The 18,076-nt window shown below is 55.0% G+C and overlaps 1 protein-coding gene across 1 annotated transcript; it reads right to left on the bottom strand.

The window, feature by feature from the left end:
• Nucleotides 1-7,062: 7,062 nt before the first annotated feature.
• ALPI (alkaline phosphatase, intestinal) lies at nucleotides 7,063-9,862 on the bottom strand. The gene is made up of 11 exons (XM_065880111.1): nucleotides 9,802-9,862; nucleotides 9,607-9,723; nucleotides 9,379-9,494; nucleotides 9,012-9,186; nucleotides 8,760-8,932; nucleotides 8,460-8,594; nucleotides 8,296-8,368; nucleotides 8,061-8,195; nucleotides 7,786-7,977; nucleotides 7,464-7,580; nucleotides 7,063-7,361 (listed from the first exon to the last, which is right to left on the bottom strand). Exons 1-11 carry the CDS (start codon nucleotides 9,860-9,862, stop codon nucleotides 7,063-7,065), a joined length of 1,593 nt encoding a protein of 530 aa, XP_065736183.1.
• Between the last annotated feature and the right edge of the window lie 8,214 nt (nucleotides 9,863-18,076).

Below are 18,076 nucleotides of genomic sequence, written 5' to 3'. Positions count from 1 at the left end.
GTCCCGTCCCCCCTGCCAGCTCCAGGCCTGTCCAGAGGCTGAGCACTGCCCCCGAGGCTGCCCCTCGGGCCGCCCTGTAGCAGACAGGACAGGACAGGGCAGCGGGCAGAGCATGAGAGCCCAGCTTCCTCCCCTGCCTCCACAGCCCGTATAGGAGCTTGGGCTCGAATTTGGGTGGCACATTACTGAGTGGGACCTTGGCAGTTATGCCTCCCCTCTCCACCCCACGTCCCAGGAGAGACTGCAGAGGAGGGGTCGTTTTCTTTGGATGTGAATTCTGCCACCTCCCACCCCTTAGAATCCATTTTTGTTTCAATGGCATTTCCTCTTCCTGCTTCCCTTGCGAGGCGACACAGACACCTGTCACCACCGCAGCTTGCAGGGGTCCCAGGGGACTTCTGGAGAAACTGAGACCCTTTCCACCTTGGAGCCAGGCAGCCTCTAGGGTATCTGTCACCGCACAGCAGGTGACCACGAGAGCCAGTCCTTGGGAACATTTTCCGGAAAAATGCAGGCCTCCGACACGTAATTCCTTCATAGGATTATTGAAGGTTTCGGAACGATATGAAACTCAGCCCATCCTCCCTGAAGAAGTCCTCGCTCTATAGCCTCCCTTTTCCTGGAGGAGATCCCAAATTTGGATGGTAGGTTGCTGAGCGGGACCTCAACTGTGTGTGCTTCACCCTGAGGCCAAGCAGGAGAGCAGAGCCACCGTCCTGGCCTCACAAACCGCCCGGGGCTGGGATCCTACGTCCCGAGTCCCCCTTGCCTTTGGGGAAAGCTAGATGCACCCTGGCCTGGCCTTTCCTTCAGAGCCCTCACGTGAGCTGGCCTCCAGCCCTGGTGTCCTAGTGGGATCCCTGCCCCGTGAGGTCAAAGGGGACCCCAGGCTCCCGACCCTGCAGACAGTTTCCCCTCCAGGCCTGACACTAGCCTTTGTCCCCAGTGCTGTTCACGGGACATGGCTTGTGGCTCATCTGGGGGCTCCTTGTTGGCCCAGGTGGCGTTCTCAGCCCTCACTCGTTTACAGCCCACCTTTGAGCTGCCATCCCACCGGTTCCACTGGCCATGGTCCCTCCCACCGGTGTGGGGGTGTCGCTCATTTTGCCCCGTGTCTCTGGCTGAGTTCGCCCTCTGCCTTGTGGTCTGTTGTCCTAAACAAAGGCCCGCCCCAACCAGGCCTCCTCCCTGCCCTGCCTGCCTTACCGCACAGGGTGGGAGGCGCCCCCTGCAGGGCATGCGCCTTTCATCCCTCAGCTCCAGCCCTTCGAGGGCCCCTGCCAGCCAGGCTGCCGTCCAGCAGGAGCTCACCGGGACAGAGGGGAAAGGGGCGGCGCCTGCCTCCGCGACCTCAGCTGTGCCCGGGCCTGGGAGCCTCTGGCAGCGGCTCGGGCTGACTCACTGAGCTCAGAGTCCCCCAGCTGCTGGCACAGGCACACGGTGCTGTGAAGCTGCATCTCTCCTTGTCTACTTTGCATAAATGATAATAAAAAACCCTCTTACCTTTCTGCGGGACCAAAGCATCGCGGGCACTGCTGACAGAGGTCTGCGTGGAGAGGTCTGCAGGCGGCTACTTCCCTGTCACCCGGGGAGTCCAGGCCGGGCTGCGAGAGGAGGGGGTGCCCTGCTGGCTGATATTGAGGAACGTGCAAGTCTGGTGAGCAAAGGGCCAGAACAGGGCACGGGACCTGGACACCCGCATATTGAGGGAGGACGGCGGCCTCACTATCTGGGACAGCGGGGTGGCTGTTTCCTTCCTGAGGGGCAGCTCCAGAGACACACAACTGGTCCCCAGGCACAGTGCCAAGCACGTCGGTGCAGGCTTGGCATCCCTGGTGGCAGGGTCAGATCAGGGGACCCTGGGCTGTGGCTTGGTGTGTGTGTCCGGAGCGAAGACCCCGAAAGGTCTGCTCAGCTGGAGCAAGCAGGCCCTGGGGCCACCTCAGATCAGAGGGTGCAACTTAAAACACTGCACAGCTTCCTGCAGGTCTCTGCCCCCCCCCCCCCGCCCCGCGTCACTGGAGGCGGGATTGGGGGAGGCATCGCCGAAGGGGCAAGAGCCTGCCATGCAGATGCTGACCAGGTGGGCAGACCTGTTTCTGGAAGCAGGGGGTGGGTAACAGCCTCAGATGGTAATGTCAGCCCCAAGGTCGGGAGGAGGGTACATCTGGCATCCCATCGGAGGCCTCCCGAGAGGCTTCAAGGCAGCGCGCCTGTTTTTACCCATCATGAAGCATCCTGGGTAGCCACCAGAGCCATGCTGGGCTCGGTGCCCAGCATGGGACAGGGGGTCACAGGGGCTCCAGGAGCTGGGGGTGGGTGGGGCTGCAGGTCTGGCTGGGACTGGACCTGGAGCGCCCCCGAGGTCCCAGTCTGAACTCTACAGGGAGTGACGCATCTGTGGTCACGGGAGTTTGGCCTAAGAGTCCTGTCCGGGGCCCAAGCACGCCTGGCCTCCCGTCGGAGTCTCAGGGGGTTGGGTGACGGGACGCTGGGCCTTCCAGAGGGCCTAGTGTGTGCTGGGGTCTCCCAGGCTTTGTCTCATTGGCAGCTTTGCCACATCCCTGGGCAGTCGGCACTGTTCCTATTTAATGTCTAGCTCCATGCTGCTGTCTTCATCTGATGGAATAAAATTTATGTTCGGGGGCAGGAGAAGGCAATTTAAGCATAACACACTCCCTGCCCGTATTGGGCCCCCACTAACGTGCAGCGTGCACCTGTATTATACATGAAGCCGGCCTTCTCAGAGGCGCGAACGCCTGCTCCATCGTGAAGATCGGTGTTGTTTTTTATCTTTTCTGACACCGGCAATGTAACTCCGTACAAGATTACATTTCTTTCCCAATCCCGTGAGGGGTCATGGTGACCTGTCGCTCACTTTGTGTGTGCTCTTCTGGACCATGTATCTTAGGTCAACTTTGTGTAAAACCCCGGTGTGTGAGTTTAACGTACGATCCTTTATCTCAAAAATGTGTATGAACAGTCCTCAGAGGTTTCTGAAAGACTCTGTCCCGGGTTATAATCCTCAGTTGGCTCGAATAAAATTCTCTATTTCTTCTTTAGATCACTATTGATTAATTTTTCATCAACAGCGGTTTCGACCGGGCACCCACCCTCCAGCATGGTTCTCAGGTGTCCTGGGGAAGAGAATGTGGGCCCTGCAGGTTGGGGGGGGGGGGCGACACAGTGTCCCCTCCTCATTTGCTCACTTCTGGTGGATTGCGACCTAGTAGAATTGAGTGTGTCTAGTTACGTAGATTTATGGATTATATGATCTAGGTTTTAACAAACAAACCCTCCCAATTAAGTGGCTTACCAAAAAATCCTGTAAAGAAACTGCAAATAACACCCGTAATCTACAGCAGGTGAGCAACCACAGAAGTGGCAGCGGTGGCACTCCTGACACACGCTCCTCCTCACCCACGGTACAGACCTGACAAGAAGTCAGCCCCAAATACAAAACATGAAACAAAACCAAACTGTTTGAAGCACCCTCACATCCATCATCGCTGGAGAAGCTGCTCTGGGCGCCTTGAGGTCTTCGTCGATAACAGCAGGAAACTCCCCTGGTGAGCAGCTAAGCTTTCAGAACATGAAGACAAACCCCACAGGTTTTCCCCAGTGATGTTTAAAGTGACGTGATTTTTGATATTTCCCTAAGCAATGATGAATATTTGGAAGGCCCTTTTAAAGTCTCTTGCATGATAGCATAAGACAGAAAACACCTACCACCAGGCAAACATTTATTCTTTCTGCTGTAGTAACAATGGCAGAAACGATGAACAGAAAATGATCTGTCGACAGACTGAAAGGCATTTCTTTGCCAGCAAATACCTTTGGAAGATGTAGAGAAAACACTGCTCTAGACTGAAACAAAAAATGTTAGAGCAAATTACCCAGTGTGGGAGGTTTGCTATACAGTTAGCTGGCTGAAAGAACAGATGTTTCTACACGTCGCAGCTTAAGGTATTTGCTGGATTCCATTCCGATAATCAAATACACAAACCACTTTTTTTTTCTGAGTGAGCCACTAAAGGAAAGATATGGCAGGGAAGATATATTTCCAACATTTCATACTTTGTTTAATAAAAACAATGTCACGTTTGGAAATAACCTAAGTGCACCCGTTGATGGAACAGCTACTCCGAACGGATCTGATTTTAAAGGATATTAGATGATAAAACCTGCAGGGGCAGCAGAACCTGCAAAACTCACTCACTGGCCCGTCCATGGTCAACCACGGCAGGGAAAAACTAGAAAACTTGAGGGCACATAAAACGCTGCAGGAGCCATCAGTGCTGTTAACTTTCAGAAACCAAGATTGTCCGAGTAGAGGAGAAGCTTTATGACAGATACTTGGTGATGAGGTTGGGTGTGACCATGAAAACATTCCAGATCAACCCCACAGAACGAGCCATGTTTATGGCAAGGTATTGAGAGCTGTCATCAGTCCTCCTGCCCTCTTTCTTCCTAACTTCCTTTCCTTCTTAAAGACCAATGTGCTGGTAGTTTTCCAGGTGACAAGCATGTCGACCAAAATAAACAATCCATAATAGGAATTGTAAAGAGCTTTATTTGAGCCAAACTGAGGACTGGAAGACAGCCTCCAGATTACTCTGAGAAACGGTTCCAGAGAAGCATGGATTTCAGCACAGTTTTACATCCTGTCGGAACAAAGAACATCAAACAAGTCAGGGATACATTCCTTCAAGGTTTCAAAACAACTAGATCAGCGCATACACAGAGCGTCAGTATGGCCTTGGCACCTGGGAAGGGAGTCTTATCGTGGAACGAGGACCAACGCTGGCATCTCAAGAAGGGAGGAATTTAACTTTTAACTTGGACGTTCTTTATGCCTGGTCAACGTGTCCTTTTCTTAGTAATTAAAGTAGATGTACAATGTATGTTTGGTATGCCACAGGCAGGCTGTTCTAGTAAGCATAAAATTCAAGTTAACTCATGTATAAGCCAGAATAACTTCCCCAGACCGCAATATGTGAAAATTTCTTATATCAACAGCTATCAGTCTTAAGTACCCAATAAAAAGCTTGAAAAAAAAATAAACACACTTTCTCTGCACCTGCCCCTTCAAGATAAAGATGTTAGAACTGATGCTTGAGAATGTTTCCATGGACGCATGATTTTGTGTCCAACACTGTTTGACTGATAACACTGTTTGACTGTCCAACACTGTTTGACCTCATACCTGCACAGTTTTTAAAAACTTGGAAACAGAAACTGTTTGTAATTTAGGTTTCATTTACATACCATAAAATTCACCCTTTTAAAGCGTACAGTACAGTGGTTTTTTCGAATACCCCAAGTTGCGCAGCCATGATCACTAATTCCAGAATAATCTGTTTTTAAACCTGTAGTTTGAAAATGTAGAGTCTCCTTGGGTTTTGAACCCATCCATGAAACATAAACCACCTTCTTCCATTCAGCTCCAGAGCTTCGTGACAGCCACTAAAACCCAGAGTTGAAGTACACTGACCTGAGAGCCTGGCCTTCAAGTTGATGTTTTACAGCGTTAAATCAACATTTTAGTAAATAGAGGAGCGTACTGTCTTATTAACATTTCTAGTGAGAGCAAAATGCTTTCTTGCAACTTTGTAAATGTACAAAGAAATTTGTAATTTTATAAAATTTATCAGAGAATACGGCTGTCCTCACCTTTGTAAAATTCTCTGGAATGTTCCCTTTGGGGATAGATACTCAATGAGTGTAGTCGTACTGGAGTGGGTGCTCAGGAATGTTCTCAGGCAGAGGTCAGAAATGTTACGAGTCTGCACTTCCTCTCTGGTTTCCCAGCTCCCACCTCTGCCTCACAACCTGCAGCAACAACAAAAGCAACAGAACAGCCTCTTCTCCCCTCAGGAGCCAGCAGGCTATATTCTAAGAGTCAGGTCCTGTTATGCCCCTGCTCAAAGCCTCCCAGTCACATCCCACACTCTGGGTAAAGTGCAGACTCCTCCCCCTCTGCACCCCGCTCCCATCCCTCCTGTCCCCTCAGCTTCTACCTTCTTTACCTGCCCCACTCCCTCCAACTCTGATCCTGCCTCTGGCCTCACTGGCGCCTGCCTGCTGCCTGAGGGCCCCTGCACCGCTGTCCTTCTGCATCGCTCCAGCCCTCACTTCCTTCGGTCCTTGTTCAGCCGTCAGCTCCTCAGGCAGCCCCTCCCTGACTGCTGTGAATCACCCCGCACCCCTCACACAGACACACACTCTGCCCCCACTTGCTAAGGAGTTTTCTGCCTAGAACTTATCACTCCGGGTATCACACTGTATAACAGTTTATTTGACAATTGCTTTGTCCCTCCCGGAACCCACAGCTTCCCCGCTGCTCCTTGGCTCTCCCAGCCTGGAATGGGCACGGGGGGGGGGGGGGGGGGGGCGGGGGGGGGCACCGTCACGGTAGCTGAGTGACGTGGGACAAGCCTCCTTCCTGGGTCGCCGTCTCCTCTCTAATGGTACCGCTGGGTTCCCAGGAGGGGCAGCTGAGGACTTTGTGTCGAGGGCCCCCTGGCTGTCCTGGTCCCAGCAGCCTCCTTGGCCAGCAAGGTGCCTACAGGGTGGGTTCCAGGAGGACAGGAAGCCACGCCTCCGCAGGGGCCCCTAAGTCCTCGGGTCTCCAGGAAAGGCGAGGCGTGGGTTCTAGGCGGGCCTAGGGACAGCTCTGGGAGAGTGCCTGCCTGGTCCGCAGGCAGGGCTGCAGGTGCCGAGGGGAGACTGCGTGGTCCAAGCCCCCGCCTTTCCTGGGGTCCTGGCTGCACAGCACAGAATCTTAGGCCACCGAGCTTGGGGGCAGGGAGGAGGACTATAGGTGTCACAGGAAGATCAGGGCCTCAGCCTCCAGGGTGGCCCGGGCCTGTGAAGGGCTGGGGGCTGAGACTCCTTATCGCTGGGAGGTGAAGGTCTGGCGGAGGGCCGGGTGGGGGACGCGGGGGCGGTGGCCAGGATGGGACGCCGTGGTGGGGACTCTGAGGTGGCAGCTCGGGTGTGGCCTGGGCTAGGGGCTCTTGCGCGGGAACAGGAGCCCCCGAGGCCCGGGGCGGGGGCGGGTCAGTGCGGGCCGGTCGCCAGCAGCACCGGCAGCAGCGCCCAGACCAGCAGCGCCAGCGAGGGCGGGCAGGCGGCCTGGTGCGCGGCGTCGACGGGGCCGCCGGGGGGCTGCAGGTGGCAGTTGGTGGCGTAGGGCTCCACGCAGGCAGCGAAGGCCATGACGTGCGCCACGAAGGTCTGCTCCTGCACGCCGTGCACCAGGTGCGCCTGCGGGCCGCGCGCGAACACCGCCACGTCCTCGCCGCCGTGGGTCTCGCTTCTCAGGGGCACGGCCGCCTGCTGCCGGTACGCGGGGTCGCCTGACCGGAGGGTGGGAGTTCAGGGCATGCGGGGAGGCGGGTCCCCCTCCCGTGAGTTCCCGGCCGGGGTCCCGCCCCCAACGCAGCCCCCTCTGCACTCACTGCTTTCGGTCTTGTTGACGTCGGGCCTTGAGGCTCCGACAAGCACGTACCCCGGGCCATTGCCATAGAGGATGGAGGTGTAGGACTTGCCGTCAGCGGCCTTGTCAAAACCCAGCCCTGCAGGGAGGAGGGGTTCCGGTGAGCACTCCGACCCCAGCCTTCCGTGCGCCTCCTGTGCGCTGAGCCCGGCCACTTCTTGCCTATTCGCTGGCTTTTACTCCTCATCAGAGCCGTGCAGGGCAGTTGCTCTTACTACCCGACTTGGCAGATGAGGAAACTGGCTCAGAGCAGAAAAAGCGCCCGCGCCTCTCCCTGGGCTTACCGAAAATGGAGCTTCCACGCAGTGTGTAGCCGCCAAAAGAGAAAACATGGGAGTGGTCGGCGGTGACGAGGATCAGCGTGTCTGCTTCACTAGTGAGCTGGCTGGCCTTGGCAATGGCATTGTCGAACATGACCGCCTCGGTCAGCGCCCTGTAAGCTGTGCCGTCGTGGTGACCGTGGTCAATGCGGCCTCCTGCAAGAAGGTCACATATAAGATACCAAACCTGCCCTGACTGCCCCCTTCCTTCCTCTGCTCATCAAGGGGCGTCCACTCACCCTCCACGAAGAGGTAGAAGCCACGGGGATTCCTGCTCAGCACACGCAGGGCTGCCTCTGTCATCTCCTGCAGGGATGGGTCCTTGGTGTGGTCTCGCTGGGACTCATACTTCATGTCTGCTGGCTCAAAGAGGCCTGTGGGAAAGGGGACCAGTAGTGACCGGCAAGTTAGGGTGCAAGGAGGACCAAAGGCAGCCATCCCAGGGGAGGACAGTGGGGTGGGTGGGATCATTACCCATGAGGTGTGTTACACTGGGGTCCTTAGATGCCTGAATGAGCGCGGTGCGGTTCCACACGTACTGGGTACCCTGGGAGGGGCAGGACCAGGCCTCAGCCCATAGCCCGACACCCTGCAGCCCCTGCCCTGCTGTACCCCCTGCACCCACGAGCCCCCATCACCTGCTGCTTGGCCTGCCACTCCTGCACCAGGTTCTTCTGGTCCTTCCGGATTCCGTTCTGATTGGTGTCACCTGGGTATTCAGGGTCTGGGGTCCCCTCAGGAAACATGTACTTCCGGCCTCCACCCAGGATCACCTGGGGCCAGGGATTAGGGCAGGTGGGTTCGGGGCCCGGCTGGCCCTTTGCTCCCTCCTCAGTCAGCCCCTAGCGTCCCAGCCAGGTCTGTGGGTGGCCTGGGATTGTGGCGGGTGTGGGACCCGACCCCCCGCCCAGCCCCGCCCCTTGCCCCTCACGTCTCACATCTATGTCCATGTTGTAGATGAGCTGCATGGCGATGTCCTGGCAGCCCTCCTTCTTCGCCTGGGCAGGCATGTCCGTGTCCGAATACCAGTTACGGTTCACCGTGTGTGCATAGGTGCCAGCTGGCGAGGCATGCTGCACCCTCGTAGTGGTCACCACTCCCACTGACTTCCCTGGGGGGTGGCAGAGGTCAGGACGGGCCACTGAGGTCTCTGAGCCTGTCCCTGCCGGCGAAGCTGGCCCCAAGCCTACCTGCTTTCTTGGCCCGGCTCATCACAGATGTGACCTCATTGCCACGTACCGTGCGGCACTGGTTGTAGCGGGCAGCTGCACTTACACCAATGGTCTTCATGTTGGCCTTGACCCCGCACAGGTAGGCGGTGGCCGTGCCTGCGCTGTCTGGCACCTGTCTGTCCACGTTGTATGTCTGGGGGCAGAGATGCTGTCAGCTCTGCTCACGGGTGTACACCCAGATCCTGACCCAGGCCCTGGGGCCCATGCTCACTGCACCCAGGCCCTACCTCAGCCCCAGCCCTCCTGGGACCTTCCTCCTGCCATGCTCCCTAGCCCCACGCCCACCCCTCTGGTGTAGAGCACCCTGAGGCCACTCAGCCCTTACCTTGGACAGAGCCACGTACGGGAATTGGTCCATGGCCAGGGGCGTCTCAGCTCCCAGTTTGCCCTTCATCTGCCCCTTTAGGATCCGAGTGGCTGTCACCGTGGGCACCCCCATCCCTGTAGGTACACCTTGTGTCAGGCCTGAGTCCCCAGGGCCACCCTGTGTCTGCCGGCAGCCTAGGGTTCCAGGGCCGCAGGGCGACGGGATGGACAGGCCTAGCGCACTCACCATCCCCCAGGAAGAGGACGAGGTTCTTGGCAGCCGTCTGGATGGGTTGCAGCTTCTTAGCAACATCCAGGGCCTGGGCTGCCTGGTGGTTCCAAAAGGCTGGGTCTTCCTCTTCAACTGGCCAAGGGGAGGGTGGACTCAGGTCAGCCTCGGGGAGCCCCCTGTGTCGGAGGCGGCTGGGAGGCGCCTCATTACCTAGGCTGAAGCCAAGGGAGAGCCGCAGGCCTAGCAGCAGCGGTACCCAGGCCCCCTGCATGCCTGTGCGATGGCGGAGGGCGTCAAGGCTGGGACGCTGGGGACGTGGCTCTCGGGCGAGGCTGGGACACCAGGGTATCAGCTGCAGTTCGAGCTGCCTGGGCTTAAATCAGGGAGGACTTTATACCGGCTGTAAAAGGCTCTGTGTCCCGCCCAGTGCCCGAGGCGGCCACACCCTGTCCCTGGTCCTGACCTATGACTTTAAGCCATGTTGCCAGAGGGAAGTGGAGGGGTGTGGCTGAGTGCACGGGGGTCCTGACGGAAGCAGGTCCTTCCCTCACAGGATGGTCCCCAGCTGGCTCTTCAGGGTGGGGTGGGGATTAGGGGGCAGAGGCCCTTTGCCTGAGGAACATCTGCAAGGGCCTGATGGGGGCCACTCCCATCTCTCTGCTCACCAAGTCCTGTGGGAGAACCGTCTCTCCTTCATTCAGCTCGTGTGTTCAGTAGTTTCTGAAAGTCAGCATGGCCTGGTTTGGCCCTGGGTGCTGAGGGAGATGCGATTGGAAGCACACAGCCAAGGCCAGGGGCCGAGGTTGGCCTTCCTGATGCCCTGAGGCACAGAGACACGTGGGGTGGTCTGGCTGCCCTGCCACCCACTCAGCTTCTCACCAGTCTTGGCCTGGGCAGGTGGGGCGGGCACGGGGCTGGTGGCGGGAGAGGAGGGGCCCTGGAGCCTGGGCCTAAGGTTCTCCTGCTGTGGAAAAGGGTGCAGCTGGGTGACAGCAGAGTGGGGGCCTTGTGTGTGTCTCCAATTACTGAGGGCTAGGCAGGGCCAGCGTTGTCGTGTGTGTGTGTGTGTGTGTGTGTGTGTGTGTGTGTGTGTGTGTGTGGAAGGTGTCTGTAAAGGGCTGGCAGGGGTGGGACTAGTGCCCTGTACCTGAAGTTGACCTCTGCTCCCTTGGACAGGTATGGAAGCCAGGGGTGAGTCTGTTCTCCCCACAGGCAAGGCACACTCACAGGCGTAGCTTCTGATAAGGAGCTAAGAGGTTTCAGTTGCCCCAGGTTGGGTTCAAAACATTCCTCCAATCCAGCAATCCCACTTCTGGGTATATATCCCAAAGAACTGAAAGCAGGATCTAGAAGAGGTATTTGTCACCCACGCTTGTAGCAGCAGAATTCACAGTCGCCAAGAGGTGCAAGCAACTCAAGTGTCCACCAGCTGATGAATGGATGAAGAAAGCATGATGTAGCTATACAATGGAATATTATTCAGCCTTAAAAAGGAAGGGAAGTCTGGCACCTGCTACAACGTGGATGAACCTTGAGGACATGATGCGCAGTGAAACAAGCCAGTCCCCAAAAGACAAACACTGTGTGATTCGACTTCACTAGGTGTCTCAAGTTGTCAGATGCATAGAAAGTTGGATGACGGCTGCCAGGAGCTGGGAGGAGGGGGACTTGTGTAATGGATGCAGACTTTCAGGTTTGCGAGATGACAAAGTTCTGGAGACCTGTGGCCAACAATGGGAATAGATTAACACTATTGACCTGGACACTTAAAAGTGGTCAAGATGGGAACTTTTATGTCGTGTCTTTTACCACAATTAAGAAATTTTTTTCAAAGAAAACAACGTGTACCTCCCAGCCCCACCCACCCCAGTGGACCGCGGTAGCCCCTCCCCACGCGGCCACCTCACCCCCTGAGTCAAAGTGCCCTGGCCCCCAGCATCCTCCTGCCCAGCCCCACTCCCCAGTGTGCCCTCCCCTCAGGCAGAACTTCTGGGCTCCTCCTCCTTTTTTTTTTTTTAAATTTATTTACTTTATGTACTTATTTTTGGCTGTGTTGGGTCTTTGTTGCCGCGCGCGGGCTTTCTCTAGTTGCGCCGAGCGGGGGCTACTCTTCATTACGGTGCGTGGGCTTCTCATTGCGGAGCACAGGCTCTAGGTGAGCAGGCTTCAGTAGTTGTGGCTCACGGGCTCAGTAGTTGTGGTGCACGGGCTTAGTTGCTCCGCAGCACGTGGGGTCTTCCCGGACCAGGGCTCGAACCCTTGTCCCCTGCGTTGGCAGGCGGATTCCCAACCACTGCGCCATGGGGGAAGCCCTCTCCTCCTCCCTTGACCTGCTCTTCCACCCGCTCACCACGCTGACCCAGGTGAAACTCTAGCTCTCAGAGGACATACCAGGTTAGGGGGCATCCTTCCTGGCCTCTGCGAGTTGCCTCCATAGCTGCCTCTGTCCCCTGCATGGTCTTGTGCTTGGAAAATTCTTGGCTACAGGTCAGGAGAGACTAACGCCTGGGCAGGCCCTTAATTAATGAATCGGTTCCTTTGACCAGGCCGTAGGTTAAAGTTTTGTTACTCCAAGATTAATCTTTAGTCCAGTGAATTCCCAGTCCCCCCTTTTTTTTTTTAAACATCTTTATTGGGGTATAATTGCTTTACAATGGTGTGTTAGTTTCTGCTTTATAACAAAGTGAATCAGCTATACATATACATATGTTCCCATATGTCTTCCCTCTTGCGTCTCCCTCCCTCCCACTCTCCCCATCCCACCCCTCCAGGCTGTCACAAAGCACCGAGCTAATATCCCTGTGCCTTGCGGCTGCTTCCCCCCAGCTATCTACCTTACTACGTTTGTTAGTGTGTATATGTCCATGACTCTCTCTCGCCCTGTCAAAACTCACCCTTCCCCCTCCCCATATCCTCAAGTCCGTTCTCCAGTAGGTCTGCGTCTTTATTCCTGTCTTACCCCTAGGTTCTTCATGACATTTTTTTCCCTTAAATTCCATATATATGTGTTAGCATACGGTATTTGTCTTTTTCTTTCTGACTTACTTCACTCTGTATGACAGACTCTAGGTCTATCCATCTCATTACAAATAGCTCAATTTCATTTCTTTTTAAGGCTGAGTAATATTCCATTGTGTATATGTGCCACATCTTCTTTATCCATTCATCCGATGATGGGCGCTTAGGTTGTTTCCATCTCCGCGCTATTGTAAATAGAGCTGCAATGAACATTTTGGTACATGCCCAGTCCCCTTTTTTAATTTGAATTTTTGACATAACTGTAGATTCACTTGTGGTTCTAAGAAATAATAGAGATGCCTTGTACGCTTCGTCCAATCTTCTCCAGTGCTATAATTCACAGATTTTCACATTTCTCTTCAGATTCCCCCATTTTACACGTGCACATTTGTGATTGTGTAGGTTCTGTACCATCTTATCACATGCGTGGGTTCATGTAAACACCAGCAGTCAAGGTGCTGAGCAGCCCCAACCCCACCTGCTCCTTTATAGCCACCCCACCCTCTGTCCCTAATCCCTGTCCCGTATTTCTAAAATCCTGTCATTTCAAATAAGTTACATGAGTGGAATCATACAATCTTCTTTTTCTTTTTTTTTTTTTGCGGTACGCAGGCCTCTCACCGCTGTGGCCTCTCCTGTCGCAGAGCACAGGCTCCGGACGCACAGGCTCAGCGGCCATGGCTCACGGGCCCAGCCGCTCTGCAGCATGTGGGATCTTCCCGGACCAGGGCATGAACCCGTGTCCCCTGCATCGGCAGGTGGACTCAACCACTGCGCCACCAGGGAAGCCCCATACAATCTTTGGGACTGGTCTTTTTCACTCAGCCTAATTCCCTGGAGATTCACCCGAGCAAGGGTCAGCTGTTGACTCCTTTGTGCCGCTGAGCGGTGTCTGGGGTGAGTGGACCCTGCAGCGTGTTTAACCATTCTCATGTGCGAGGACCTCTAGGCTGATTCCAGGTTTGGCTGTTATGAATAAAGCTGCCACGAATCTCCTCGGACAGGTTTTTGTGTGAACATTTCATTTCATTCCATTTCTCTGGGATGCGTGCCCAGGAGTGCAAATGCTGGGTCACAGCGTTGTTGCATGTCTAGTGTTTTTTTTTGTTTGTTTAAGAAAGCACATTCCCCTGCAGCCCCCCAACCAAAATGATCTGCCTAATTGTTTTGCAGAGTGGTTGCACCACTTGGCATTCCCACCAGCAATGTATGAGGGATCCAGTTTCTCTGCATTCACACCATCATTTGGTGTTGTCACTGTTTTTAATTTTAGCCATGCTAATAGGTGTGGAGTATGAAGTTTCCTTTAATGCTTTTCTTATGATGAGATTCAGTGATCATCAGCTATGACCCCTCTTGGTTTCGTGTGCATTTTGTCCTGTACCTGGGCAGGACCGGAGACCAAATACAAACCCCGTGTCTCTTGCAGTAAACAAAGGATGTTTGTCCATGTTCCCACCAGGGCACCCTGCCTCCCTCCTCTGGGCCTGAGTCGCCTGACTGTGATGAGATGCTCTTACACATTGTCCCCTGGGGCCCAGGGATGACAAGGCAGCAGACAGCGGAGCTTTCTGCTCTGGAGTAAGAGATGACACCTCCAGTCCTGCACTCTGGGGTTACGGATACCTCGGGCCAGGGGATGGCCAGCTGCATGGAGCCTGCTCTCTGGAGGATGTTTGTCCTGGTCTCTCTGTCCTGTGGGGCCGCATCTAGAGCCCCAGCACCCTCCACCGTTGTCCCCACTTACCACCCTCGGCTCTCTGGGCTGTGTCCCAGCCCCCAGCATGGTGGCCCCTGCAGGCACTGCCGGCAGCGGGCGATGGGTGTGTGTGACGCTGAGCCCACTGCGGCACCAGCCGGGCCATGGGGGATGCCTTCTGCCTGCCTCCTGCCCTCCCCGTCTCACGATGTCCCCTGGAGATGTAGTGACAGCCCTTCCACTCAGGTGAGAGCAGGGCAGCAGCTGGGAACAGAAAGGCTGTTGATCATCAATAGGCCACACCTCCCCCCCCAAGCACTTTGGGGAAATGGAGGCCCCCCTCTCTAGGGGCAAGTGCTCCCTGGGCCCTCGTCCCCAGCTCTCATTTCCACCCCCACCAGTCCTGTAGAGATGGTATGAACGTCCCCACTCATGCTGGGATGCGGGAAGCCAACACAAGTTTTATTTTGCCCTCTTTTCCTTGGGGGCCACATGGAATCAGGGAGGTGTCGAGCCTCCTGAGGCCACCTGGGCATCTGGCAGGGAGGTAGGAGGGCACGTGGTGAGCCCTGGGGCTGGGGAGCGTCATCTCAGCCTAGTCCAGCCAGAGTGGCAGCGCCTGGCTGGCGTGGGATCCCTGATGAGGTCTTCGCCTCTGGACAGGCCTGCCCATGCAGTTCTGAGGCCACCCATCCCTCCTCCCAGCATGCCTGAGGCAAGGGCCATCAGGGAAGTTGGTCATAGGGAGGCCAGCATTGCTCACATAGCAATTAGGCCATCACAGCCCGGGAGCGATTGATGGCTCAGAAAGGAGTGCTCAGGTGAGAGAAGTAAGGTCATGGCCCCAGGGTCACAGGCTCCTTTGGAGTCCTGTGGAAGTCAGCCGCCCAGAGTTCTCAGAGGTCACATGGAAGGTGAAGGCACTGGCATTGGGGGAGGGGAAGCCGCCTTTCTTTGTGGCTATGGTTTGCGTGCTTTAGAACCTGGCTCTGCACTTCCCGAGGGGCAGATGCAAGTGACTGGAGAACAGCCTCAGGAAGGGCCAGTCCTGGGAGGCCTGTGGAAGGAACCAGAGACAGCACGAACCCCAGGGCACCCAAGGGTCACACAGGGGAAATGTCTGCAGAGATGTGTTCTGGACTCAGCAGAGCTGGAGGGCGCACATCGGGGTTCATCCGGGGACCCCAGGGATCACGCTCGCCCTCGTGCTGGGAATCTCTCCGCCTGCAGAAGGGTCAGCACCAGTTTTGGCATTTGGGGTTGGAGGGACGTGGCAAAGCTGAAAGGAAGGCCCCAGAGGCAACTGTTAGTAGAGAGATACTGGCCTTGGAAACAGGTCAGGAGGTGGGGCTGAGGTCTCAGAGGCTCTCCGGGGCTCTCTGAGAGAGGCTGGCCAGAGAGGGTCTCAGAGACAAAAATCAGAAGCTCGGCGGCTGCTTGTTCTTTAAAGGAGACAACTTGATTCAGTTTAAAGTCTCTTGAGCAGCGACCGAATGTAAAGCATCCTGGAGGCCCAGATGAGCCCCCGCAGACCCAACCGGTATGGGGCGTCCTGTCTAGGGGGGTGCGGGATGCCTCAACCCACTCATGCTCCTGGACACTGTCCCGGGGAAGAATTGAGGTCCCCTGGGCTGGTCAGTAGGAAGAGTGTGGACCTTACGGGCTGGGGCCCAGGGGCCTCCCCTGACCAGAGTGTCTGGCGCCCTTGGGAGAGGGGCAGGAAGTCAGGCTGGTAAGTGGGTTCCCGTGGGATCTGGGCGGAAGAGAAATCTGGATGTAAGTCCCAAGACGAGGTCGCAGGATTGGTGCTGGGCTGTGCTTCAGGGGCTAGAAGAGGGTGTAAAGAGAGGAGGGGATGCTGGGCTGAGGAGGTCGGCCTCCAAGATGCTGCTGGAGGGGGTGGCACTGGAGGAGGGGGAGCTGGGGCAGAGGCAGGTCGGGAGTCACTGGCAGAGAAAGGTGGCAGAGGCACTTTCGGACATTGTGTGGCACCGTTCTTGGCCCTCAGAATCTGCCCTCTCCTTGGTCCCTGCCCTCCTTGCTGGCTCCCTCTGAACAGTGCCTCTCAGAAAGCCCCTCCCCCAATCCCTCTTCTGCAGCTGTCACTGCTCTGTCAGCCACTCTCCCATCTGCCTCTGCCTTAGCTGCCTTTCCACCCCCTACTGGACAGGTTTCTCATACAGGGAGACATTGGAAAGGCGTTCAAGAGATGCAGCATAAACCACATGGTGGTATCACAGACCCCAGGCTGGTAAAGACCAAAAGCCCAACTCTGTGAGCCTTGGAGAAGAAGGGGAGACGGAACCGAGTCCACTGCAGACACAAGCCTTCTCCAGTGACATGAGGACATGCCTGTCCCATGATGGAGGTAGTTCTACTCTGGGTAAATGTCCTGGAGAATCTGTGGCACATGTGCCCCAGGAGGTATGTGCCAACACATTTAAAGTAGCACCATTTAATGAGCAGCCAGAAGTTGGAAATAGCATCAGCAGGAAAAAGGAAAACATTACAGCATTGTCATACGTGGAACACTAGACAGCAATGGAAGTGGTGAGACTTTTGTTGCATGCAACAGATTCACTGCTTCTCACCAACAGTGCTGAGTGAAAGATGCAAATCACGAAAGAAGGCATCCAGTAGAGCACATCTCAGTTCCATCAACTCTTACACCCTAAACCTTAGCCTCTGTTAGGACTCCATTAACAAGTCTCTGTTTTGCAAGGAGCCCCAGAAACCTTCCTTTTTACCCCTGCTACCCTGCTATTTTATCCATTCTCATAAAAAAGGCTTTGGGGTCCCCAGTGAGGGGTCGAGCCAAGGGACCCTTTTTGTCAGTCTTGGACTTGATTAATTGGCCTAACTGTTGCCCTAAGTGATTGCTGGTCAGGTATCTCAAGTGTAATATTTTTCTTCTAGCCTTAAAAATTTTTCTACCTGGGGTAAATAATGTGGACTTGTTTGGGAGATGAAAGTTTATATAAAAGTGGTGTATCTGAATAAGCTTTATGTAAGATGGCTACTTCTCCTTTTCCTGATTGTACTATGGGGATAGACATACGTCTCATTGGGAAATGCTTCCTCTGCCTGGTATATAAGACAGGGCAAGGCTTCCCTGGTGGCACAGTGGTTAAGAATCCGCCTGCCAATGCAGGGGACATGGGTTCGAGCCCTGGTCCAGGAAGATCCCACATGCCGCGGAGCAACGAAGCCCGTGCGCCACAACTACTGAGCCTGCTCTCTGGAGTCCATGCTCCGCAACAAGAGGAGCCACCACAATGAGAAGCCTGTGCACCGCAAAAAAGAGTAGCCCCTGCTCGCTGCAACTAGAGAAAGCCCGCGCACAGCAGCGAAGACCCAACGCTGCCAAAAATAAATAAATAAATAAATAAATAAATTTATTAAAAAGACAGGGCATATACATCTGCGTCTTAGGCAATGTTAATTCAAAATACTTAAGGAAATCACTAGGATTACCTGAGCCCATACAGTATGAGGTAAAAACTGGGGGCTAATAAAAGCAATGATGGAGACTTTCTTTTGCCCCTAGGGTGAATTGGTCTGACTTTGACCAGAAGTCCAGACCTGAAAGACGGCCTTTGTTGAATGCCTTGCGCAAACTTTTCAAAGCATGGTACATTGAATCCTAAAGATCTAGAATATAGAAATCTTTTCTTTTTTTTACTTACTTGTTTTTGGCTGCGTTGGGTGTTTGTCGCCGCGTGAGCGGGGGCTACTCTTTGTTGCGGTGTGTGGGTTTCTCATTGCGAT

The sequence above is a fragment of the Phocoena phocoena genome, chromosome 7 (assembly GCF_963924675.1).
Source record: "Phocoena phocoena chromosome 7, mPhoPho1.1, whole genome shotgun sequence".
In the NCBI taxonomy this organism is placed as follows: domain Eukaryota; kingdom Metazoa; phylum Chordata; class Mammalia; order Artiodactyla; family Phocoenidae; genus Phocoena; species Phocoena phocoena.
This window is presented reverse-complemented; position numbering and strand designations above follow the sequence as displayed.